General features: G+C 35.5%; 1 protein-coding gene across 4 annotated transcripts in view; it reads left to right on the top strand.

Moving 5' to 3' along the window:
* FCHSD2 (FCH and double SH3 domains 2) overlaps nt 1-27,763 on the top strand; it is a 220,281-nt gene that overhangs the window by 165,965 nt on the left and 26,553 nt on the right. For 2 of the 4 annotated variants that reach the window (XM_033120312.1, XM_033120313.1), the window contains exons 10-13: nt 3,801-3,896; nt 5,198-5,269; nt 7,471-7,587; nt 20,103-20,207. In XM_033120312.1, coding sequence (XP_032976203.1) covers nt 3,801-3,896; nt 5,198-5,269; nt 7,471-7,587; nt 20,103-20,207 — 390 coding nt within the window. The remainder of the gene's footprint in view (nt 1-3,800; nt 3,897-5,197; nt 5,270-7,470; nt 7,588-20,102; nt 20,208-27,763) is intronic. The other 2 variants (XM_033120314.1, XM_033120315.1) reach the window with 1 other exon arrangement.

Below are 27,763 nucleotides of genomic sequence, written 5' to 3'. Positions count from 1 at the left end.
AAAATTTGTATATTGAAGTCCTAACCCCAATTACCTCAGCATGTGACTATATTTAGAGATAGGGCCTTTAAAGAGGTTATTAAGGTAAAGTGAGGTCATATGGGTGGGCTCTAATCCAACATGTGTCAATTATACCTCAGTAACACCTTTAAAGAGGGAGATTGGGCATGTATCCGAGAGAAGATGAAAATTTAGTTTTACACAGAAACTTACACAAATGTTATAGTAGCTTTATTCATAAGAGCCAAAAATGGAACTGCTTCAACGGCCTTCAATGAGTGAAGAATCAAACAGTGGTATGTCCATACTGTGGAATACTACTCTGCAATAAAAATGAACAAAATGTTGATAAATGCAATGACTTGGATGAGCTTCGAGGAAATTATATGAGTGAAAAAAGGCAATCTCAAAAGATATATGCTGCATGATTCCATTATATAACATATATATAGAGATAACATATAGAGAGATAGAGAACAGATTAGTGGTTGTCAGGAGTTAGGAATGGGGAGAGTAGATGGAGCTATTATGGAGTAGCACAAGAAAGTCTTACAGTGATGGTTCAGTTGAGTATCTTAATTGTGATGGTGGTTACGTGAAGCTACACCTGTGATAAAATTGCGTAGATATCTACACATACACACCCCCAAATGAGTGTCTGTATAACTGGTGAAATCTAAATAAGGTTTATGCTTTTGTACCAGTGTCAGTTTCTTGATTTTGCTTTTACTATAGTTATGCAAGATGCCGACATTGGGAGTTCCACAGGACCTCTTTGCAACTTCCTTTCAAAATAGGAAGAATGGTGACTATCCCAGTATCTCTAGCGTGCAGATTTTTTTCCAAATACTTTGTATTAGTCACTTAAATAAACAAGAGGGATTTTGGAGAAATAGAACTGATTCTATGTCTGGGACATAAAATATATGATAAACCTTAAATTGTCTGTCATAATAGAAAGCTAGGAAACTATCAAAACTATCAAAAGCTATAATTAGTCATTCTTTGGAGGTTTCTGAGGAAAAAACACAATTTGACAACCAGATAGTGAAGGAAAAGAATTAAGCACTTACCTTGACTTATACACACTGTACCTCAAGGTAACTAAATAATGGATAATTTCTCTTATAGAAGTATTTCGGCTAATAAATGAAAAAGGAATGGTAGAATTCCTTGATAAAATGATAGGAAAAATAGAAAAATCTGTAGTTTTTGCAGTGGATTTAGGCATTTATCATCATAGTCCTGTTTTATTCGTTTCCTTAGGGCTGCTGTACAAATTACCATAAACTGGATGGCTTAAAACACCAGAAATTTATTCCCTCCGAAAGTCAAAAATTAGAGGGTCAGCAGAGCTGCGCTCCCTCCAAAGGCTTTAGGGGAGAATCTGTTTCTTGCCTCTTTCAGCTTCTAGTGTCTCCAGGCGCTGTTTGGGTTGTCGTCATATCCTTCCAGTCTCTGCCTCTGGTTGCACTGGCTCCTCATCTGTCTGTGTTTCTTCTGTGTATCTTTTATAAGGACTCTTACCATTAAATTCAGGGTCCATCTAGGGAATCCAGAATGATCTCGTTATCTCAAATTTTTTAACTTAATTACATCTGCAAAGGGCCTTTTTCCAAATGAAGTAACATTCACTCGGTCCAGGGATTAGAACACAGATATCTCTTTTTTTTTTTTTTTTTTGGGTGGGGAGCATCTTTCAGCCCACTACACCTGTTAATTTCATGAAAAGAGGCAAGTCAGAGGTAATCTTCATGGAAGTAAACACCACCTTGTCAAAACAAAACAAAAACCTGAATATAATGAAATATCAATTCATAGGAAATATAGTAAACAGAACACTACAAGGATGCAGTCAACAAAATTCAGACTGGGAAACTGTACAGAACAATGCAGTTTCTTTAACAAATAAATTGCAAGGGGACAAAAAGAAAAAGAGGTAGAGGAAGAAACCTACATATGAAAAGAAACCTAAGCACCATCATCCAATTGCACTGTGGGGACCTTACTTTGATCCTGACTTGAAAAACTAAAAAATGTGGAACAATCAGGGAAATTTGTATACTTATTGGTTGTATTATAAGTATTATAAATTTTAACATGGATATGGTTTTACAAGTTTCCTTGTCTTTAGGTATTGTACTGAAATATTTATGGATAAAATGATATGTCTGAGATTTCTTTAACATAATTGGGATTGGAAGAGGTAAGTGGGTTTATAGATGAAGCAAAATTGGCCATGTGGGGATGTTTTTGGGAGTTGGATAACGGGTATGTAGGGATATACTATACTGTTGTCTCTACTTTTTATATGTGTTTGAATTTTTTTGTAACAAAAAGTTAAAATTTTTTAAAGGTTGAAACTTCCCCCTCAAAAATAAGGTTTGTAGTGCTTGAGACAATAGGTTTGGCAAAGCAGGATGATTCTTTTAGCTTTTTCTATAATACAATGGTGATTAGCAAGACTCTCAGAACTGTGTCAGGTAGCTTTCAGAGCTACTCTAGCTTAAACTGGAATCCAGGAAAAGAATAAAACACATTTCCCTTTGAGAATATGTTTATTCACCCAGCCTTCCCTGACCAAATTCTCCCAACCACTCCTCACCCCATCCCATCCGTTCCTTCAGTCTGGATTAAATATCACCTTCTTTTGTGCTCTCCTAGTACCCTCTACATATTTCCATAGCGTACTCATATTTTATATGTGTAACTTGTTTGGTTCTCCCAGTTTCAAGATTATAAATTCCTTGAAGATAGTAACCTTGATTATTTATCTTCATTCATCCATATATTCCTCCTCACCCCCGCATTTACCATTGCGCCTGGTAAACGCTCAATAAATGGGTGTTGAGTGAGGGGACGGGGAGCAGTAGAGGAAGAACTGGGATTATACTGGTAAATAAAATGCAAACTACACCTCCTTGTATTTTCTCCATCTCCTCAATAAACCCTTTTCCCAGGACTACTAAGGTATAGCTATAGAGCTGCTTTAAACGATTTTTTTTTCCTTCTCCTGCCCGTCCTCTGGCAGAGGTACTGATGAGCTGTAATATACTGCAAATGAAAGATAAGTAAAGAATAAGCAGTGTAGAAAAATGGGTTTCCACACAATCAAATGTTGCTGATTTCCATTCTTTCCCAGGGTTATAATGCAATGAATTCTTTTTATATGGCTGTCTTCCTGTGCTATTTGTTTTGCTACTTTCTGTGTATCAGAATTCCCCTTCTATATAAAACCTTTTCTAGTCTGTCTTCTTGGTATGCTTTAAGATGGTAATTCGAATATAACCTCCTAGAAAAGGTGGCGAGAAGTACTATAAAAAATACTATTTTGTGCTATGGATGGGGTTACCTGGCAGTTTCTTAGTGGATGGCAGTCTCCATAAAACACTCTCAGAGGCCTACAAAATGTTTAAACTGGGAGGAGCCTAAGAACCTGACGTGCTTCTCCATTTATGCACGTGCACACACACCACACACGCGCCCATTAAGAAGAATAGCTTTCTGTGTAATAGCTATCTTCTTGCTTTCTTTAAATATTGTGTATTGTTTAGCCCCCAAATCTGGGCTAGTTTCTAAACTAGTACTTTCCAAATTTAGATTCTTGAGTAAATAAAACACACAGATACCAACGGTTATCTAAAATGAAGAGAATATGTAATTATCATTTCTTTATGACCATGTGATATTGGATGATTTCTCATTTTTTAAAACAGCAGAATAAATCTTAAACTTTAAAATTTAATTGCTGGATATCTTAATCTTCTTAAAGACTTAAAGATATTTTATTTTCTCTTTAGGTGGTACGGGACTATAATCTTCAGCTGTTTCTACAAGAGAATGCAGTATTTCACAAACCCCTGCCCTTCCAGTTCCAGCCTTGTGACAGTGATACTGTAAGGGACTCCAGATTTTCATTTCATTTGTTTTGAAGCTGTGTTTGTGTTCTAATAACTATTATCTTTGGAATATACAGACAGAGAAAGCTGAGTATGTCTCATTAATTTTGTAGTAAACTGAGGATGCAGAGAAATTGTGACATTTCTTCGTAAAATGTGACTGACACACCCAATATCTTTATGCTTACAACTTTCTACTAAATTGGGTTAAATTATAAGACAAATTACTGAAACTCTGAAAACTGAATTTAGGAAAGAAGGAAAAATATTCCATAAATTTTTTTTCAATTCAAATATAAATTATACCTTCTATCCATGAAATTTTTCACATGTATACCCTTTCAAAGAAACCAGTGGTTAAATTTTAGCCAGAATAGAATTGATAAATAGAATAATGAATATGTGCGTGCAAATATTTTGATTGGTTTTATACAAAATTATAGGCCCTTGATAATTTCTTTCAGAGTTCTTAGAATGTTAAAAGTATTAACACAAATGCCAAATTGGCAATTTTTAAAAAGCAGACATTAGTCATCCCTTTTTATCCTTGAGTTTACTCTATGAAAAATGCTATTTTTGAACTTAAAAAAAGAACCGAAATGCTAATTTGATAACAAAAAAAAATTAACTTCTACAAGGGGAGGAAGCACATGTCTAGCATATATCTATGTGCTAGCATATCTAGCACATTCTCTCAATGTAGACTAGCCATGGGGGAAGTCAAATTATATTTGTAGGGTCTGTGGTAAATCTGGATTCATAATCAGGAGAGTTTGTGATATCATAGCTTAATGGTATCAGTGTAATAGAAACCTTTGCTATAGATATTTTCATTACTTTTCTTACTAAATTTTAAGTAGCGCTGTTAGTGGCTACATAAAGAAATGAAGGGAGATGGCATTTACCTGTAGATTATAACCCTTGCCGTTTATAGTGGTGTTTTTTTTGTTGTTGTTAATCAGTCAGCTTTTGCTTAATGATTCAGTGACATCGTCCTATAATTTGACTTATTTGAAGCCTGGGAGGAATGAAGTAGACAGAACATTAGAAAATAGAGTATAGACAAGTTTGCCAAGTGTGACTTAAAATTGCGACTAATTTGAGATTATTTTATCTTTGTTCCTTTTCCTCAGAAAATCAGAATAACAGTGACTCTCATCTCATTTGTCCAAAGCCTAACTGCAACCCTAAATCCTTTTTTGTTTCTAGACACAAATGTTCTTAGCTATGTGTCCCTGTTTGCCTTAAAATTCTAACTCTATGCTGTTTTCTGTCCCTGTGCAATCTTTACTGGGCAGAATTTAAAAGCTGCCCAGCTGGTGGATCTTGGGCTCTCCCCTGTCAGTGCTCTGAGAATGACCATAGCTGAGGTATATGGGGTGTGGGCCAAGGGTGGAGGCATGGGGTACGTGGGCTTGCATGCTCATGAAGGGTGGGACCTGCTATTGGGGTGATATACATAAGGTATATGGGACCACTGAATGCAGAAGATGGGGCTTTCCATTTCCCCTTGTAAATTAAGGATTTCCTTTCCTGTTTATAGTGAAAAGACTGAGCTTCTCATTTTTCATCTTGTCTGAAACACCTTAGATTTCCTCAACAGGAGTGCTGAAAAGAACCTTAGAGCTAATCTTGCCTTTATTAAAGGGAAACTAAAGCCTGGAAAGGAAAAGAAACTGGTCCAGACAGTGAATAATGACACTTTATTGTCCTGATTACAGCATTAATGTTCTTTCTGCATGCTACTCTGTTTTCTGCGAAGAAATGTTGAGCACTTGGGGAACAATTAATTTTTTTAGCAGTAATGAAAAAAAATTTTGTTTCAAGTAATTTTCAACTGGTCTTTAACATTAACAAAGCATTTATTGGATACTTCATATATGAGTATGTAGTTACTGGATACTTCATGTATAAGTATTTAGTTACTGGATACTTCATATATGAGTATGTAGTAAGAGAATGTTTAAAATATGACTTCATTTCATCCTAATAACCCCTATGAGATGGGTGGCATTTTCACCAATTTTCAGATGTAACTAAGACTCAAATTAGTTAATAAGCCCAAGATCATAAAGCTATTAATAGTAAATGGCATTAAGAAGATTAAAACTAGGTCTGTCTGATTTAAAAACCTGTATACCTGGGCTCTTCAGAATATGCTTTACTACCTTTGTACATCAGATTCCTCTGGCTAATGTAGATTGTATTTACATCTGCATCCAGGGTTTAGCATCTTAAACCCTGACTTCTGAGGACAGATATAAATGTAAATGCCTAGATCCTTTTGCGAAGCAAAATATAATAATAAAGTTGGTTCCCAGATTCCTAGTTGTCCAAAGAATGAATCAGAATATAACATGTAATTGTAAAGTTGATTAAATTTGGGTGTTCATTCTTTTGCTCTGTTTCAATTCATTTTATCATTGTATAATATAGCTTTAAGTGAAATGTCTGCATAGAGTAAAAGTTTTTCAACCTTGCCTACAATCCCAACAAAAATATTAAAAATTAATCCAATTTATCTAATTCTGCTTAATCTACCAATTGTGAGCTATGTGACCTTGCAAAAGCCAGTTTCTAAGATCTTCCCACTGTAAAATGTTGCTTCTTTTTGTATTAAAATTCTCTTTGGGTAATTCATATTTAAGAAATTGTTTTCTTTCCTAATTATTTTAATATGGTTTTTTTTCATGGGTTCTTAAAGAGTTTAGCAAAAGTTAAAATAATATAGAGATTAAAGCTCTGAGTCTGGAATCAGACTTGAGTAATCAAAGCTGTAACATTTAATATCTGGTAGTCACTGGAAACTTAATCTCTCTGAGCTTCGGTTTCCTTTTCTATAAAATGGCTTTATGGCCCATCTCAAAAGGTTGTTAAAAAAAACATGTGAAGTGCTTTCCATAGTACCTCGCACAGTGGGGGTTAACTTACTGTTGTTTATTTCGATTTTGCAGTTTGTTCTTTGTGAAACATAATCACAGCATTTTAGGGCTAGAATAAACCCTTAGTGATCATTTGATCTAGCATTGCTGTCTTTCATATGACATTAATGCCCAAATGAAGGGTAAAAGTTAGTTTGAGGTTTGGAGGTAATTGGTGATTGACCTGAAACTAAATTAAACCCATTATCTTTGGGGTCAGAGAGTTTGTGTTGCTGTTACTGTATTGTTTTGTTTTTTCTTTTCACTCTTTCCAATGATTATTTTTTAATGCCATTAAAACTATTGAGTGTTTCCATTTTTATCTATGCAACTATTTTAGTGTCATGTTAGGTTGGCATGAATACTTTTTTCTTCTTTGCGTAGCTTAGTTACCTGTCTTCACACCCCAAATAGATCAATTAACATATTAGAAATGAAGGTTTAATGTTCAACAACGTAAGACAACAAATAAAAACCCTGGTGATTTATGGTTTCACATTGGTTCTCTTAGTTTTCTGCTAATGTCCCTTAGTAGTGGAGCATATCTCATTCATGTCTTAGGTGCTGAGTAAGTGAAGGTCCTGTGATCTACCTACAAAATGGTAATGACTTCAATAAGGGTAACAGTGCTGTTCTCTCTTGTGTTGTAGAGCCGACAATTAGAATCAGAATCTGGGACCACAGAGGAGCACAGTCTAAACAAGGAGGCTCGGAAATGGGCCACACGTGTGGCACGTGAGCACAAAAACATTGTTCACCAACAACGAGTAAGTGTAATAAAGAGTCTTGGGCTACATTTTAGCTTAAGCCAAATGTCTAACCAATTTAAGGAACTGAGTTTTCTAAATGTGAAAAATATCCTGTATATGTTTCTTCTATAATTGCTCAGCTCTCAGCAGTCTGCTCTCAGCTGTCTACTTAGCTTGGAAATTCCTGAAGCCCGCTAGCAGCAACACAGTAATTCATCCGTTTGCGATAGAATTGCTTGAGGAAGGCTAGAGACAGTGTATTACAGTCTCTTGGGTGGTGGAAGAGACATACATAGGTTGAATTTGGCTTTTCATCCCCAAGACAGATTTTTTTTGAAGACATAATTGTAGATTCCATAAAAATATATCTAAGAGTAAACTAAAAATGCAGAGAAATTATTTTAGGTATAGTAAATTCTTTCTCTATTTCCATTTATTTGCAACTTCATTCTTCTCTTTCTTTACCTTCACATCCAACTTCTTAAAATAATTGTCCATATTTAGTATCCATATTTCCTAACATCCTACTTATTTTTTAGCCCATTACATTTGGGCTTTTCCTTCTTTCCCTTCCCCTACAACACTTCACTGAGACTATACTTGCCAAAATCACCAATGATGTCTATGCTTCTAAGTCCCGAATGGACGTTTTGACTTTTCATCTTGCTTAACCTGTTGGCACTTTCATCAAAGTTGACAACTCCCTTCATCTTGAAACATTCTCTTCTCTAGTCATCTAGAATATAACTTTGCTCATGTTTTCCTTATGCCACTCTGGCCATTTCTAGGTTCTTTTATAGGTTCTTCTTTCTCCATCTCACAATTAAATATTTAAATTCCTTAGATTTCTGTACTAGGCTGTCTTCTTGTCTTATTCTTTATTCTCATTGTAGGCAGTCTCAATCACTTCCATTTATGTACCAACAAATGATAAATTAATTATCTCCAACATTGGGCCTTTCTTCTGTTTATTAATATAAATCCTCTTGCCTGCTTTGACATCCGCTTTATACTATCTCACAGGCATCTCAAATTCAATGTTCCACTTAGTTAATGTTGCATACCAAAACTCTTCAAATTTAATGCCAAAAGCCTTTTTTATAGTGTCTCATGTTACTCTGGGATGGGATGGCCTCAGCTTGGCAGTTCTCACTTGGTCTCTCATTGTTACCAGATAGTGGCTGGTGCTGGAGTCATCTCAGAGATTTCCCTCTGAAATATCTGGTATTTGGACCAGGAAGACTTGAACAGCTGGGAACTAGAACAGCTAGAGCGCCTGTGCATCTCTGTCTCTCTGTGGTCTCTCCATATGATCTCTCCAGCATGGCAGCTTCAAGTTAGCTATTCTTCTTACAAGGTAGCACAGGGCCCCAAAGATGTGAGTCCCAACAGTGAGCCACGTGAAAGCTCTATCATCTTTTCTGACCTAGCCTCAGTAGTAGTATAATACTAGTTGTGTCATATTTTTATTAATCGAGGCAGCCACAAAGACCTGTCCAAGTTCAAGGAGAGAGCACATAAACTCCACTTCTTGGTGGGGAAATAGCAAGGTTCTGGAAGAACATGTGGAATGAGAAATATTACTGTAGCTATTTTTAAAAAAACATAATCTGCCACAGTCTGCCTTCTGGCCCTAACAGTTCACATCCTTCTTACATGCAAAATATAATTCCTCTTCACCCAAAATCTTCCAATCCTTGGCATCAGACTCCAGCTGGAAATCCAGAATCTCATTATCTAAATCAGATTTATGGACAGATAAGGCTTCTTGCGTACAGTTCCTCTAATACAGTTTATCTCAATCAAAGAATTTGTGAACTAGAGAAAGAGGAGTTACTGTATACTCACACATCCAGTAAATAGTGATGAGATTAACTACTGCAGCTTTATACTTAAAAATATAAAACACCTACTTTTTTTTTCCACTAGAATGCTTGACTATATTTGAAAGTTAATGTTCAGATATTAAAAATAAATCTGTTTTCTCTCTGTTGTCAAGGCACGTTGTGTCTTTCTGCTGGGAGGTAGAGACAGATAGGTTTCAATAAATTTTCAGTATGACCTATGTTAGGCTTTAATCTAATAAGGTATAAGTTCTGACAGTTAAGTTTGTGAACTTGCCACCGTGCACTTACATTGGCAGCACTGTACAAACAGCTCGGTAAGGTTTCATTAGCTTGGTATATCAGTGTCTCAGCTGTGTTCTTGTCGACATGTGGCGGTATCTTGCTGAGTGGCATTCATTATTGTTGTTGTGTGTTTTTGTGTGCCATCGCGAGAATGTCTGAGCTTGAATTAGAGCAACAAACAAACATTAAATTTCTTGTTAAACTTGGCAAGAGTGGAAGTAAAATCAGGGACATGTTAGTCCAAGTTTATGGGGATAATGCCATGAAGAAAACGGCAGTGTACAAATGGATTAAACATTTTTCTGAGGGAAAAGAACACGTCACTGATGAAGAGAGGTCAGGGCTGCCAGTAACGAGCAGAACTAATGAAAACATTGCAAAAATTTGTCGAATCGTGCATCAAAATTGTTGGCTGACGGTGGAGAAGCATAGCAGACCAAGTAAACATCGATAGAGAAACAGGAAAATCTTAACTAAAACTCTTGGCATAAGAAAGGTGTGTGCAAAAATGGTCCCAAAGGAGCTCACTGATGAACAAAAGCAAAGGAGAGTCAAAGTTTGCCAAGACCTTTTGGAGAGGCAAGACAATGTTCTGGGCCATGTTATCACTGGTGATGAGACATGGGTGTACCAATACAACCCTGAAATAAAGCGTCAAAGTGCACAATGGAAGTCAGCCTATTTTCCACAACCAAAAAAGTTCCATCAGTCCAAATCAAGAGTCAAAATGATGTGGCTAAATTTTTTTGATATCAGAACGATTATTCATTATGAGTTTGTGCCAAATGGACAAACGGTTAACCAAGTTTAATATTTGGCTGCGTGAAAAAGTTAGACAAAAACGACCTGAGCTTTTTGCCAACAATTCTTGGCTCTTGCAGCATGACAATGCCCCAGCTCACACAGCTCTGTGAGGGAGTTTTTAGCAAGTAAACAAATAACCAAATTGGAACATCCTTCCGACTCACCTGATCTGGCCCCCAGTGACTTCTTTCTTTACCTGAAGATAAAGGAAATACTGAAAGGAAGACATTTTGATGACATTCAAGACATCAAGGGTAAAACGACAGACAACAGCTCTGATGGCCATTCCAGAAAGAGTTCCAAAATTGCTTTGAAGGGTGGACTAGGCTCTGGTGTGAGTGCATAGCTTCCCAGGGTGAGTACTTTGAAGGTGACCTTAGTGATATTCAGCAATGAGGTATGTAGCACTTTTAGGATAAGTTTGCAAACTTAATTGCCAGACCTCATATATTTTAAGCAATAAAATGAAGTTTTTTTTTGTTTTGTTTTGTTTTTTTAAAGATTTTATTGGGGAAGGGGAACAGGACTTTATGGGGGAACAGTGTGTACTTCCAGGACTTTTTTCCAAGTCAGGTTGTTGTCCTTTCAATCTTAGTTGTGGAGGGCGCCGCTCAGCTCCAGGTCCAGTTGCCGTTGCTAGTTGCAGGGGGCACAGCCCACCATCCCTTGCGGGAATCGAACCGGCAACCTTGTGGTTGAGAGGACGCGCTCTGAGCCATCCGGGAGCTCAGCGGCAGCTCAGCTCAAGGTGCCGTGTTCAATTTTAGTTGCAGGGGGCGCTGCCCACCATCCCTTGCAGGAGTGGAGGAATCGAACTGGCAAACTTGTGGTTGAGAGCCCACTGGCCCATGTGGGAATCGAACCGGCAACCTTTGGAGTCAGGAACATGGAGCTCTAACCGCCTGAGCCACCGGGCCGGCCCCCTCGTTTTTTTTTTAACACTAAAATCGGTTCTGCTTTTGGCCATGATGAAGTAACTGGGATCACACTTATTCTCCTGCATAAACAACTATAAAATTGATCTAAATATATGAAACAAATGTTTTCGGACACTGGACAATAAGCAATAACAGGATTGTGAAATCTGAGAGGAAAAATAATGAAATTAAGCCTATGATCTCCCAGGCTTTCTGCCTGGAGGCACTTTCCTTATTATCGTATATGGAGGGAGAGCTGAAACAGCGTACCACAGACTTGCTGAGTTGAAATGATAGAGATCAGAGTTCAGAGAGGCTAAAGTGGCTTGAATTTTCAAGGAAGAGGACCAGCAGCAGGGAGATGCAGAAAAAGAATTCCAAAAATTTGTATAAGTCTTCCTTCAGTCTGTTGCTGAATACTAAATCACACATGCATAGGGTGAAACCCAAGTCTGGGGGCTGCGACACATTCAAGTTCTGACCAGCCAAGTTGAGAGTCCTCATGGACCACCTAGGGCAATCAAGAGACCACAGAAGGATCATAAATTGGTAGTGGGGCTAAACCAGCCCTAGAATAAGGCTCAACAGAGCTTTAAAACGAGCTTCAAAAAGATCAAGCTAATCCACAAGTAACTTATTTGCCTGTCAGAAAAAATCTGCTCTTCTAAGGAAAAAAGCAAAGTGCAACATTCAATATCATAGTATTCACTTTGTCAAGAATTAAATAAAAATTGCTAGATATTAAAAGCAGGAGAATATAACCCATTATCAAAAGAAAAGTCAATTAAAGCAGACCCATAAATGATGTAATTAGCAAATAAGGACTTTATTTTTTTAATAATTTTTATTTTTCAATTACAGTTTACATACAATATTATATTAATTTCTCAGATGTACAACATAATGATTAGACATTGATATAACTTATGAAGTGATCACCCTGGTAAGTCTAGTACCCATCTGACACCATACATAGTTATTATAATATTATTGACTATATTCCTATACTATACTTTACATCCCCATGACTGTTTTGTAACTACCAATTTGTACATCTTAATCCCTTCCCCTTTTTTACCCATGCCCCTGAACCCCCTCCCATCTGGCAACCATCAAAATGTTCTCTGTATCTATAAGTTTGTTTCTGTTTTGTTCATTTATTTTGTTTTTTTCAATTCCACATATAAGAAACATCATGTGCTATTTGTCTTTCTCTGTCTGACTTATTTTGCTTAGCCTAATACCCTCTAGGTCCAATCATGTTGTCACAAATAGCAAGATGCCATTCTTTTTATTGCTGAGTAATATTGCATTGTATAAATGTACTACTTCTTTATCCATGTCTATTAGTGGACACTTAAGTTGCTTCCATATCTCGGCTATTGTAAATAATGCTGCAGTGAACATAGGGGTGCATATGTCTTTTTGAATTAGTGTTTTTGTTTTCTTCAAATGAATACCTGAAAATGGAATTGCTGGATTGTATGGCAGCTCTATTTTTAATTTTTTGAGGAATCTCCATACTGTTTATCATAGCAGCTGCACCAATTTACAATCCCACCAACGCTGCATGACAGTTCCCTTTCTCCACATCTTCGCCATCACTTGTTTGTTGATTTATTGATAGCCATTCTGACCGGTGTGAAGTGATATTTCATTGTAGTTTTAATTTGCATTTCTCTGATGATTAGTGATGTTCAGCATCTTTTCATATGTCTGTTGGCCATCTGTATGTTCTCTTTGGAAAAATGTCTATTCATTTTTTAATCAGATTGTTTACGTTTGGGTTGTTAAGTTGTATGAGGTTTTTATATATTTTGGATATTAACCCCTTATCAGATGTATTACTGGTGAATATCTGCTCTGATTCAGTAGGTTGTACTTTTTTTTTTTAAGATTTTATTGGGGAAGGGGAACAGGACTTTATTGGGGAACAGTGTGTACTTCCAAGACTTTTTTTTCCCCAAGTCAAATTGTTGTCTTTTCAATCTTAGTTGTGGAGGGTGCCATTCAGCTTCAAGTTGTTGTTCTTTCAGTCTTAGTTGTGGAGGGCGCAGCTCAGCTCCAGGTCCAGTTGCCGTTGCTAGTTGCATGGGGCACAGCCCACCATCCCTTGCGGTAGTCGAACTGGCAACCTTGTGGTTGAGAGGACACGCTCCAACCAACTGAGCCATCCGGGAGCTCAGCGGCAGCTCAGCTCAAGGTGCCGTGTTCAATCTTAGTTGCAGGGGGCGGAGCCCACCATCCCTTATGGGACTCGAGGAGTTGAGCTGGCAACCTTGTGGTTGAGAGACCACTGGCCCAGGTGGGAATCGAACCGGCAGCCTTCGCAGTTAGGAGCATTGGAGCTCCAACCGCCTGAGCTACCGGGCCAGCCAGTTTGTATTTTTGTTTTGAGATGATTTCCTCTACTGTGCAAAAAATTTTTAGTTTGATGTAGTCCCATTTGTTTATTTTTTTCTTTTGTTTCCCTCGTCCAAGGAGACATATCCAAAAAAATACTGTTACTAAGAGCAATGTCAGAGAATTTACTGCCTATGTTTTATTCTAGAAATTTTATGGTTTGGGTTCTTATATTTAAATCTTTAATCCATTTTGAGTTTATTTTTATATATGTGTAAGAAAGTGGTCCAGTTTCATTCTTTTGCATGTGTGTGTCCAGTTTTCCCAGCACCATGTATTGAAGAGACTATCTTTATTGTATATTCTTGCCTCCTTTGTCATAGATTAATTGCCATATAGGCATGGGTTTGTTTCTGGGTTCTCTATTCTGTTCCATTGATCTATGTGTCTATTTTTATGCCAGTACCATTTTGTTTTGATTACTGTCGCCTTGTAATATTGTTTGATATCAGGTAGCATGATACCTTCAATTTCGTTTTTCTTTCTCAAGATTGCTTTGGCTGTTTGGGGTCTTTTGTAGTTCCATATAAGTTTTAGGATTACCTGTTCTAGTAAATACCACTGGTATCAAATACCCTTGATATTAAATGCCATTGATATTTTGATAGGGATTGCATTGAATCTGTAGATTGCTTTGGATAGTATGGACACTTTAACAATGTTAATCCTTCCTATCCATGAGCATGGTATAGCATTCCATTTATTTGTATCTTCAATTTCTTCAAGTTTCTCAAGTACAGGTCTTGGTTAAATTTATTCCTAGGTTTTGGGTTTTTTTGATACGATTGTAAATGGCATTGTTTTCTTAATTTCTCTTTCTGATAGTTTGTTATTGGTATATAAAAGTGCAACTGACTTCTGAATATTAATTTTGTATCCAGCTACTTTACTGAATTCATTTATGAGGTCTAATAGTTTTGGTGGAGTCTTTAGGGTTCTCTACATATAGTATCATGTCATCTACAAATAATGACAGTTTTATTCATTCATTTCCAACTTGGATGCCTTTTATTACTGTTTCTTGTCTGATCGCTATGCCTAGCACTTCCAGCAAACAAGGACTTTAGAACAGTGAATAAGCCCAAGGATTTAAAAGAAAATAAACATGAACAAATTGAGGAAAGAAAAGGAAGATATACAAAAGAACCAAATGGAACTTATAGAGCTGAAAATACAATATTTGAAATGAAAAATTCAATAGATTAGATGCTGCAAAAAAAAAAAAAGAACAATCAGCTTGAAAATATAGCAATAGGAACTATGCAAACTGAAACACAAAGAGAAATGAAAGACTTTTTTAAAATGAAAGGAGCATCATTCACCTGTGTGGGACAATGTGTGATATAACATACTTTATGAGTTAGAAAGAGACTCCTTTGGAAGATGAGAGAGTCAGAAAAACATTTGAAAAAAAGCATATAGCTGAAAACTGTCCAAATTTAATAAAAACTGTAAACCCAAAAATTTAATGAGCTCAACAAACCCATACAGGTAAAACACAAAGATCACTCCGAAGTATATCATAATCAATTTGTTAAAAAAAAAAAAAAGTTGCTACTCAGTGGTGAAAGACAGAAAATATTTCCTCTAAGATCAGAAACAAGCTAAGAATGCCCTCCTTTTGCCACTCGTATTGAACATAGTACTAGAAATCCTAACTACAGCAGTTAGGAAAGAGAAAGAAAGAAAAGCCATCCAAATTGGAAAGGGAGAAATAAAATTATCTTTGTTCATGAATGACATGATCTTAAATGTAGAAAATCTTTAATATTCCACATGCACACAGATACACACACACAGATGCACATACACCCCTACTTGTTAATAAACAAATTCAGCAAAGTTGCAGGATACAAAATTAACGTTCAAAAATCAGTTGCATTTTTATATGCTAACAATTAATAATCTAAAATAGGAAATTAAGAAAACAATTCCATTTACAGTAGCATCAAAAAGAATAAAGTACTTAGGAATAAACTTAATGAAGGAGGCAAAAAACTTGTACACTAAAAACTATAAAATACTGATGAAATTAATTTAATAAGACATAAATAGATGGAACATCATCCTGTGTTCAAGGAATGGAAGGCAATGTTAAGATAACAATACCACCCAAAATGATCTACAAATTCAATGCAATCCTTATCAAAATCCCAAAAGTGTTTTTTGCAGAAATAGAAAAACCCCACTCTAAAATTCATATGGAATTTCAAGGGACCGTTGATAGCCAAAACAGTCTTTAAAAAGAACAAAATTGGAAGACTCATACTTCCTGACTTCAAAACTTATTTACAATAAGCTACAGTATTCAAGACAGTGTAGTACTGGCATAAGGACAGACATATAGACCAATGGAACAGAAGTCTCAATATTTTATAAGTACCAGTTATCTCCAAATTAATCCATATGTTCAGCACAAACCAAGTCAAACACTCAGCAGAATTTTTTATAGAAATTGACAAAATGCTTCTAAAATATAGATAGAAAAGCAAATGATTTAGAATAGTCAAAACAATTTTGAAAAATAAGAATATACTTGGAGGGCTTACTCTTCCTGGTTTCAAAACATAAAAATACAGTAATCAAGTTGTTGCAGTATTGGTGTACAAATAGACTTATAGGTGAATGGAACAAAATAAAGAGTTTAGAAATAGGCACATCACATATATGGTCAACTGATTTTTAACAAAAATGTGACAAACTTGTAAAAATGCTAAATAAAGTTTAATAAAAATGAATCCAGCTGTGTTTTAAAAACACATGACTAATTAGTGTGCAAGGATGATTCAACATATAATTTATCAATATAATAAACTGCATTTATAGATTAAAGATGAAAAATTCATGATATTTTCATAGTTGGCCCAAAAAGCATATGATAAAATTCAGTATCCTTTAGTGATTAAAAAATAAAACAAAATTTGCAGCCAGTTGGATAAAGACTTTTTCACCCTGACAAGGATATCTTCCTGAAACTTACAGCAAACATTATACTTGATGGCTGTATTAGTTTTCTATAGCTGCCATAAAAATCACCACAAGCGTAGTGGCTTAAAAGGAGACAAATTTATTATCTCACAGTTCTAGAGGTCAGAAATCTTAGTGGTCTTGGCTAGTTTTTCAGCTCCAGCTCTACCAAGGCCAGGCTGGTCTCGAGGGAAGAATTTGCTTCCATGCTCATGCAGGTTGTTGTCAGAATCCAGTTCCTTATAACTGTACAACTGAGGTCCCTGTTTCCATCCTGGCTCTCAGCGGGGGGCTGCACCCAGCTCTTAGAAGCCAATCTTCTATGCCTTGTTCATAGGCTCCTACATCTCAGAGCCAGTAATGATGCCTTGAATCCTTATGCTTGGAATCTCACTGACTTCCCTTTTGGCCAGTCTCTCATCTCACTCCCGCCAGAGAAAATTCTCTGTAAGGTGTCATGTGATTAGATTGGGCTCACTCAGATAATCCAAGATAATCTCCCTATTTTAAGGTCCATAACTCTAAAAATATCTGCAGGTTATATCTTACATATACAGAGTTCCAAGAATTAGGATGTAGATATCTTTTGGAGGCCATTTTGCTTACTACAGTGATAATAAGAAAACAGTACCCTATTATCACCACTACTTTACAGTGTCATACGAGGATTTAGTCAGTGCACTAATAAGTGGAAAAATAAGGTGTTTAAATATTAGGAAAAGGTACATCTGTCATTATTTATAAATGAGGTGATTGTATACGTTCAAAAATAGAAGAGACCCAACTGTCAAACTGTTAGAAATAATAAGAGTTCAGTAAGGTGAATAGATATAAGGTTATATCCAAAAATGATTAGTTTTCCTATTTACTAAAAATAATACTTTTCAAAATGCAGTTCGAAAAAATTATTTACCACAGCAATAAAATACTGATGAACCAGCCAGTGAAATGTCATGATCTATAAAAAGAAAGACATTTTTAAACCAAAGAACATAATAAAAGGAGGCGTAAGTAGAGAGATGTAAAAAACTTGGGGTTTTATTACATGTACCCTGTTTCCCCAAAAATAAGACCTAGCCGGACAATCAGCTCTAATGTTTTTCTTGGAGCAAAAATTAATATAAGACTGGATATTATATTTTATTATATTATATTATATAAGACCCGGTCTTATTTTACTATAATTAATTTTTGCTCCAAAAGATGCATTAGAGCTGATTGTCCAGCTAGGTCTTATTTTCGGGGAAACACAGTATTTGTAATTTCAGTGCAATCCCAACGAAACTTAAAAGATATTTTTCAAGGAATTTGAAAATAATGGTTCTAAAATGTATCTGGGTTTTTTAAATGTACAATAATAGCCAAGAACATCAATAATGACACTTAGGTCCCTTAGCACATACTGACACATATAATAATGACCATGGTAATTAAAACTGTGGTATCACACAAATATAGTAAAGAAAATGATCTGTTTCTGCATGGACCTTTAGATACTGATTCAAACCAAGCATAAAAAATCATTTTGAGGCAGGCAGGGAAATTTAATGATGAACAGCCTATTAAGGCTACTAAGGAAATATTGTTAGTTCTGATAATGGTATTGTTAGTTCTGATAAGTGGTTATTTTTTTTCTTAAAGTTCATATTTTTAGAGACTTTTACAAAAGCATGTAGGAGTGAAATGACATGATACCTGTCTGGAATTTGCTTTAAAATGCTTTAGCAAAGAAAAAAAAGAATAGATGAGACAAATGTGGAAAAATTTTGTTAGTTATTGAATCTTGGTGATTGGTATATAGGAGTTCATCATACTAGTCTCTTCCCTTTTGAGTATATTTGAAATTTTTCATACTAAAAAACATGTTAATGACATTTCAAAGCTTTGGGAAAATATTTATTCAGTAAATGATGTTAGAGCAATTGTGTATTAGGGGCAAAACATGTAGATTCCTCCCTTCCACCAAGTACAAAATAAAATTCAGAAGAATCAAAGAGCTAATTGCGTATTTTTCCAGTTTTTGGTTATTAAAAACTGGACAAGTGTAGAATTTTTTAGTATATTACAGATGGCTTAAGCAAGACAGAAAACCCAGGATCCATAAAGGACAAGATTGATAAATGCGACCACATAAAAACTAAAAATTTCTGTAAAACAGAAGAAATGTTAAGTTAAGAGAAAGGGAACAGAATAGGAGATATTTGTAAAAGAATATAGGACTAATATAATAAAAGAAAAAGGACTAATATCTAGAAAGAAATATATTTAAATAATAACAAAAAGACAGAAAATTAGAAAAATGTGTAGAGGATATGAACTGCCTGCCCATTTATAAAAGTAGAAATGCAGATGGCAACATATGAGAAATGAAAATTAAAACAATGAGATAATATTTATTTATATATCATATTGGTAAAAATTCAGAGATTAACAATATCCAATATTGGTGAGATATAAAGAAACATGCTGTCACACACTACTAATAAAGAGTAGGTACAACCTTTTGGGGACAAGTTGGTAATGCTTATTAATATCAAAATGTACAATTTCGACTTCTATGTTTTTATCTTCAATAAATATTCCCATATGTGTTCAAAGAATCATTGACTAGGTTGTTTGTACAGTACTATTTATAATATTGAGAAATTTATAAATTCAAATAGCAATAGATTAAGTGTAAATAAAGCATGGTACAGTTAAACTATTGAATCTATGGATTAACTAGAGAAGGAAATAAATCTGTTTGTAAAAATATAAAAAGATTTCTTAGACACGTTGAGGGGATGATAGATCTTATTTCATTATTTTTTAAACAACTGCAAGTATGTAGGAAATATTTAAGAAATGGTTTGAAAAAATACACATCAATTGATGAGACAGTGATTATCTTGAGGTGGGTGTGTAGTGGGGTGTGCAGGTATAACAGACTTTTTGCCATTTTGCATTCGTTGTTGTTTTGCAACAATACTTCATATTTATGTAGTTTTTAAAAATTAAAGGTATTCATATCAAAACATGCAATCCAAATAAGATTTGTAGATTTTGCCAATGTCTATTTCCTGGTTTTTATATTGTTTTGTACTTATACAAGTTGTTGCCATTGGGGGAAGCTGGGGAAAGGGACTCTGTACTACTCTTGCAACTTCCTGTGGGTCTATAATTATTTCAAAGATTTTTTTTTTAAATAAAAAATGGGAAAAAAAATAAAGGTTAAAAAGGAATCGTGCCTACTCATCACTAAAGTCTTTTAAATTATCTAAATACTCTAGTTACTTGAAAAAAAAAACAGTTACTGTTTTATTTTCTTTAATAGGTTCTAGATGATCTGGAATGTCATGGAGTTGCGGTATCAGAACAAAGCCGTGCAGAGTTGGAACAGAAAATAGATGAAGCTAGAGAAAATATTCGTAAAGCAGAGGTGAGGTGGCAGCTAACTGTGGCGTTTTGCCCGGCTCCAACAACATCTCAGCTGTGATACACCTTTAAAATCAGTTTCCATACACTGATTTATTTGATGATTCACCATCTTCATCTGTATCCAAGTACCTGCTTTGTAGTACATGCAACAAAAAGACACTGAACCCACTCAGAGTTTACAGTCATGAAATATTAAATAACAAAAGAATTAAATCACAATGAAGATACTAATTTAAAATTAGTTCTTGTACAAGGTACATAATAAATCAGTCAAATTAACAGTATAGAAATTATATAAATAAGTTCAGAGCCTAGAAAAGTCTCCCCTAGGTGGAAGATTCTCTGGAACCTTGATCCAGGAGCAGAAGCTGAGCTTTTTTTTTTTTGTAATTTCATACATTTTTTTTTTCCCCTTCTTCCGCTTCCCCCACCCCCCTTCGGTTCAAGCCATTGTTTCTCAGTCTAGTTGTGTAAGACACAACTCCCTGGCCCATGCTGGGATTATGGGCCTTGCGATCCCCCAACCCCCACCCGACTGAGGCAGTCGGTTGGTTGCCTGTTGTCTGCTCAGAGGCTCAGGGCAGCTCTTTTTGGCAGCCCACAGCAGCCCAGCTCCAGGGAGAGCTGTTGTTCACAATCTTAGCTGTAGAGGGCGCAGCTCATTGGCCCAAGTGGGAATCAAACCAGCGACCTCAGCATTAGGAGCACAGGGCTCCAACCGCCCGAGCCACTGGGCCAGCCCCCAGAAGCTGAGCTTTTAAGAAGAGAAGAGACTTGATTAAACAAACGAGGCAAAAATAGTTACAACAGTACATTTGGGGGGGGAAATGTGGAGAGAAATATTGGGGAACAGTGTGTTTCTCCAGGGCCTATCTGCTCCAAGTCGTTGTCCTTCAATCTAGTTGTGGAGGGCACAGCTCAGCTCCAAGTCCAATCGCTGTTTTCAATCTTTAGTTGCAGGGGGCACAGCTCACCATCCCATGTGGGAATTGAACCAGCAACTTTTTTGTTGAGAGCTAACGCTCTAACCAACTGAGCCATCTGGCCACCCCAACAGTGGATTTTAATTTGTGCTCCTTTAAGGGTTGTATGAAAGTATGAAACCCTCTCTCCCACCAAAAAAAAAAAAAAAAAAAAAAAAAAAAAAATTTTTTGTAGTGTCCAGAAGTTCATGTACCTAGGATAAAATTCCTAGGGGAAGAGGTTGAGATGGAAAGAAAGTTATTGGAAAAGGAGGAAGAAGACATAGGATATAGTTTGGCCGTTAAATTTTATTAGTGAAGGAGTTTGTAAAGAAATGTGGCAGAAAATAAATAAAATAATTGTGATTAGGACCAGTTCACTACGGACCTGTGCACACTTGGGTATAGTTATCTACCCAATGCAACGTGGTGAAGATATGGAAGTCAACATTAAGAAAAGACAGGCTGTCCAGCCCTCAAGGAGAATGTGTACTTGTTAGGAAAGCATAAAAAATCCTAAAGATAACAGTCTGGAAAGCATCAGTGCCAAGAAGTGGTCCGCACAAGCATACTTAATACTTGGTGTGAAGAAATACTTTCTAACAGTCAGATCTGCCCAATGACAGAATAAGTTCCCTGGGGACACTGTGCAGCACTGTAAGGGTACAAGAAGATTCTGGACAAACATCTATCAGGGACTCTATACAAGGAATTGAGTGTTAATCTAAGTGATTTTTCAAATACCCCCTCAGGACTCTGGAGGTTTTGAGGATGTGTTTCCGGGGGCCAGGGGACGGCGGTTGTAAGGCCGCATAGGAAAACATAGGGAATATGAGCATATTTTTGGCACAATCCCACGAAAGTCATCTGAACCAAAAATGGCTTGCCATCTGCCTGGTCTAGAGAAGCCCAGTAACCCCAACTCACCTTTTTTCCTGGCACATGATCAACAGCCTCCATGGTGAAGAGGGCAGGGTGTACAATAAATAGCCATTTTCCTCTCTGAATTCATGGTCATGGCTAAACCACTACCCTAATGTGCTGGCCAAGTACAATTGGCAGGCCCTTGCCCAGTTTGAGAAACATTGGCTGTGTAGAAGAATTTTTCCTGCTGTTTGTTTCTTCAAACTCTGGGTGAAGCCAGTTTCAGAGCCTTGGTAGAACAGGACAAGTCTCAGAAGTTTTCTAAAGGGTGTGTTCTCTCTTATATTTTCCATTTCCAGACTTCATCCGTGGTGTCACCGTCTGCCACCCCAGCTCCACCAAACCCCCAGTAGTGCAGTAGAGGGCATCAGTCACACAAAGTCTGCACGTAGGCTGAATGACCTGTTATTTCCATGAATGTTATTTCCATAAACTACCATGTTTGTTAGCTAAAGGTGAAAATATTACGTGAGATTCCCACAACAGAATGTCTCATCTCTCCTAATACCAGTATTTAAGTCTGCATTCTCAAAAATATTTTTCTTACCAAAAATAGGGAATATGTTAAAAACCGTGATGCCAGATCCGTTATCTCAATTTTGAATACTTGTGAAATGTAGTTAATCCTTCAGCTATCTTAAAATGGTCTCACATGATTTTCACTTATCAGATACAGAAAATAACCCAGCTGAAATTAGATGGCAAATATGAAGGTAGTATTGAGATAGTTCTTACAGGATTGTCATAATGAAATTTTTGGATAAACTACAGAATTTTCAGAAGAATAGACAGTAATAGTTTTATTGGACTCCCTTTTTCTTTCTTCTGCGTGTATATCATTTGCAATGGATTTTCTCTTCATTCAGTAGTTATTTACCTTATTATAAATACCTATACAAAAGGGAGAAAGCTGGTTAAAATTCTATTATGTCCTTCATGTTTGGTTTTTAGCTCCTACTAACATGAATGTTACCCTCCCTTGTTGGTTAATCTGCTCTATCCAGTCTTTTCTATATTGTGTTTCTATTCAGTATTGCTAATTAGAATAAAAACCTTTGTGGCACTCACTAATAGATTAAAGAAACTTTTTCCAGTCATAAGAAATTGAAAATATAAATAGCCTGTGCTTTTCCAAAGAATAGGGGTATATATAGTGATTAATTACTGACTGGTTAATTTGGGAACAAATTCACTAATGGGTTAGTTTAACAAATACTTAATGAGTACCTCCTCTGTGTTAAATACTGATGAATATACTAGACATACAGTGATGAACAAACTGTTGTTACTGTTATGATCTCTATGATGGTCACAAGAATATTTGTACTAAATATGCTACTGTTTACAGTCCCTGACTAATTCAAGAATTAAAATGAAGCAACAGCTACTTAAATTAAACTTTAATAACAGTCTTTCTGACCTGGTATGTAGGTATTTGAATTTTTGGAATACCTTTGTCATACAGACACACACAATTCTTCATCTGACTTATTATACCTGTTCTAAAAGTAGCTTGCCAAGAAACCAAGAATTTTAAAAGCCATCTTTTTGGAAGCTGTACATGACTTATGTTGTTCCAGAACACAATTATTTTTATGTGTTTAAATTATACTTTTTATTAGGGTTGAGGGCGGTTCTTTCTTCTTATGACAGTGAAATGTTTAACAAAAAGAGGAGAAAGTTAATGTAAAAAGATAAAGAAACCCAGAAATTTTTAATAACTCATGTTTGGTGTAAGATCTACAGAAAGAATTATAGACTATATGATTCTTTCTCTGAGATATTAACTATATTCTCTGATCTGAATTGAATGTACATTTGAAAGCCAAAGTATGTGGTATCAAGTGAATTAACAAAACCAAAAAAAGTCAATTATTGTCTATATAAACACATTTTCATAGATACCATTTTCTCTTAAATTATCATCTCATAAGGTTCTGTTGTACACCAGGAATTCAGAATTACTAAGTCATCACTGAGGCCTGAGCAGGTCCCAGCTGTCTGTGGTTTGGGGTTGCTATCTGCCTCATAAAGAAAAGCAGAGGATTTGTCTTCTGAGAAGACAAAGTTATCTTCTCTGAAAAAGCCTCCTACATAGCTGACCTTGACATCTTCGAGGAATAAGAGGGTGGGGATTGAGGCCTCATGAGTCTGGGTTTTTAGCTGAGAGTGGTTATAACCAGAAAGTCCAGAGTGAGGTGTAGTTACCTCCAGAACGTGTCACTGTTTACCCAGCCTGGGTTTCATGACAGTCATAGAAGTGGATTCCTTAATAATAAAATAAATAATACAGTGCCCCCCCAAAAAAAATTTACTATGTAATTCTTATACCTCAGTAACTCAAAAATGGTAAGACCCTTGCCATAATGTGTTAAGAGATGTCTAAAAGTTTCAGTTGCATAACATGTGAGGCCTAATTATCGCAAGGTTAATGAAATGCTAAGGGTAAGCCTGCTATTAAAATAAAATTTCCAGTCACATCACATCCAAATTTACATTATCTCAGGTCTTGTTATTGTGGTGTTTCACTGTATTCTTGTAATATGGTGTGTTAGCAGACCTCGTGACTAATTTCTTTCTTCAGTTTTTATTGTGAAAATTTTCAGACATACAGAAAAGATGAAGAGTAAATATATAATGTCCCAACATGTGAAATTCAACAATTAATATTTGCAATATTGGCTTTATGTGTTTACCTATTCTGTAAAACTGAAATTAATTCTGTACTTTTCTATAATTGAAGTTTGTTCTAGTCTGTAAAACGGCCTGCTTAGAGTTAGTATTTTAGGCAAGAATACTTTATAGATGATACTGTTATTTCTTCACAGTGTGGTTTTATCAAGTCGCTTGGCTGTTAATGATGTTGAGTGATCACTTAGCTAAGGTGGTGCTACCAGATATTTCCACTGTTAAGGTTCTTTTTTTTTTTCCATCATAATTAGCAAGTACTAGTCACCTTCAGGGTGACAAATGGGTACTTTTCTCTCTGAAGTATCATTATGATGTCATAGAATTTAAAAAATCAACTCTATTGAGGTATAATATACATATAATAAAATGTAACCATTTCAAGTCAACAGTTTGATGAGCTTTGACAAGTGCATACGCCTAAATATCTATCACCACAATCAAGATATAAATATTTCTATGACCCCAAAAACTTCTCCTATGACCAGGCTACAATTAATCTGCCTTCTAACACAGGTTAGTTCAACTCCAACAACATGAATATTAGAATACTTGATATTGTTCTATGCATCACATACAAAGATGACCCACACATTGTTTATCTAGCCTTATTTTTTATCTTAATCTCAGTTTAATGAGTTATTATTACTATGTACTCAAGCTCACTGATCTTTTCTGTAATGTATAACCTACTGTTAAGGAAATCCTATGAATTTTTATTTCAGATATTATATTTTTGGCTCTATAAATTGTTTAGTTCTTTTTATCTTCCAGTTCACTCCTATTTTCACGGTTTTTTTAATCTGTAAGTATATTTATAATAGCAACTTTAAAGTCTTTGTCTACTTATTACATCATATCTGTGATATCTGGCTCTCTTTCTATTGACTGAGTTTTCCTTTGGTTATGGCTTATATTTTTCTGCTGTTCAAATACTTAGTATTTTTTTGCTGAATACTAGAAATTGTGAATGTTTGGCTTGAGTGTCTGGGTTCTCCTTTCTTCTTCCTTTTTTTGTTTTTTTCCTTTCTTCTTTTAAAGACTATTGAGTTTTGTTTTGGCAGACAAGTCAGTTACTTGTTGATCAGTTTGATCTGTTTGAGGCTTGTTTTTGTTTTGTTTGGGTTGAATTAACTTTATCCTTTCCAGTAGGGCTAATTTAGTCCTATTACTAATGTATTTCCTTTGTGCAGTTTCTTCTTATGCTGTAGGTATCCAACAAGATCTCTCAGCTCTGACTGGGTAGAATTGCAGCATCTTTTAACCCTGTACAAGCTCTGGGAATTTTTCAGTTCACAGTTCCACGGTAGATGTTCTTTCCCCAGTAGTTACTATTTGCTTCTCATGGGATCCTACCTTATGTGTTCCAAATTTATTATTATAGAGTTTTATTAATTTAGTATATTTTCAATTATAGTTATAATTGGGGTTTTTTAAAGCCCCATATTGTCTAAATTTGGCCGGGGGAGTCCATTTAAGCTGACTTCCATATCCTTTTGACATCATTCCCATTAGGCCTTGAACATTTTCTTGCTTTCTAGTACAACAAGCTATCATAGGCTCACCTAGTATTTTCCCTGCCCAGACTTAAATTTGGCCATTTCTCCAAGGACCTCTGATTTCTTTTAGCAGAGAATAGTATTTAGACACCTAGGTTGTCTAGATTGTGAAGGTGCTTAGTGTTATGGTGTTATTTATTTCTTGGCCCTTTATTTGTTGTTTGAGCTAGGAATTTATTTTTTAAATCACGAAATGTTGATATTTCCAATTGAAATTTAAGATTGGAAGGATTTTATTGAACTTCTTTGATTTTTATAGTTATACCTTTTTTGTCATATTAAAATCTTTTTTCTCTTATATTAAAAATATTATATTATCGTAATATTTTATTTGTTTTATCCTGCAGTGTATATTAAACAGTTTCAAAATTACAATACAGATATTATTAATAGTAAACTACTGAGTATAATGTAAGATTTCTTTATAGTTCTCTTTGAATGTAGAATATAGCTCTGTAAGGATTTCTGTCCTCTTTTAGGTAACTGTTATTAATCTGGGGTAAAAATATTTAAAATACCTACTTGGTAGAACTGGAAAATGACCCAAAGCATATAAAAACTGGAGAGGAATTGACCCTTGAAAGAATGGGAGCATACTTGGTAACATTTACATGACACAGCTGTTTTTGAAGGGCTGCACACTAGAATTTTAGCGTAGGGTCTTATTGGCTTGAGGATGAATATCAGGGAGCCCTCAAGTTTGCATGTAAATAACCATCCAAATCCTTGGCCAAACCTGAATACACATGTGGAGCAGAAACTCTAAGGAGTTTGGCAGGAAACAACAGCTGGAAAACAAAAAACTGAGCAGAAATTTTAGCTGGTGGTCTAATCATTAGGAAATTGGAGTCATTATATTAATATCAGACAAAATAAACTGCAGAACAAAAAATATTAAGAGGATAATTCATAATGACTAAAAATAAGGTCAGTTCATCAAGAAGATATAACAATCCTAGATATGAATGTAACTAATAGTACTAGAGCTACAAAATATATGAAGCAAAAGCTGACAGAACTGAAAGAAGGAATAGACAAATCTCAATTGTGGTTGGCGATTTCAACATTCCTTTCAGTAACTGATAGAACAAGGAGCTAAAAAGTCAGTAAGGATATAGATTTGAACAACATTATCAACCAACTTTACCTAGTTGGCATTTATAGAACACTCCACCCCATAAGAGTAGAATAAATGTTCTTTTAAAGTACACGTAGAATATATTTATCCATCTACTACAAGTCAGCTCTCATGTGGTTTTGCAGTCAAATTTCACATTGCTCAACAAGTCAGAATTTGGGACTTTGAAAAGAATAATAATATTCACCAACTCTGGCAAATACCAAGAAAAAAGAAAAGGCACAAATAATTCCAGAAACAAAAAGGGTACATAATTACAGGTACATATTGTAGATAATAAAATGAT

Source organism: Rhinolophus ferrumequinum, chromosome 11, assembly GCF_004115265.2.
Source record: "Rhinolophus ferrumequinum isolate MPI-CBG mRhiFer1 chromosome 11, mRhiFer1_v1.p, whole genome shotgun sequence".
NCBI classification, from domain to species: domain Eukaryota; kingdom Metazoa; phylum Chordata; class Mammalia; order Chiroptera; family Rhinolophidae; genus Rhinolophus; species Rhinolophus ferrumequinum.
Note: the sequence above shows the minus strand (reverse complement) of the source record. Positions and strands in the feature narration are given on the sequence as shown.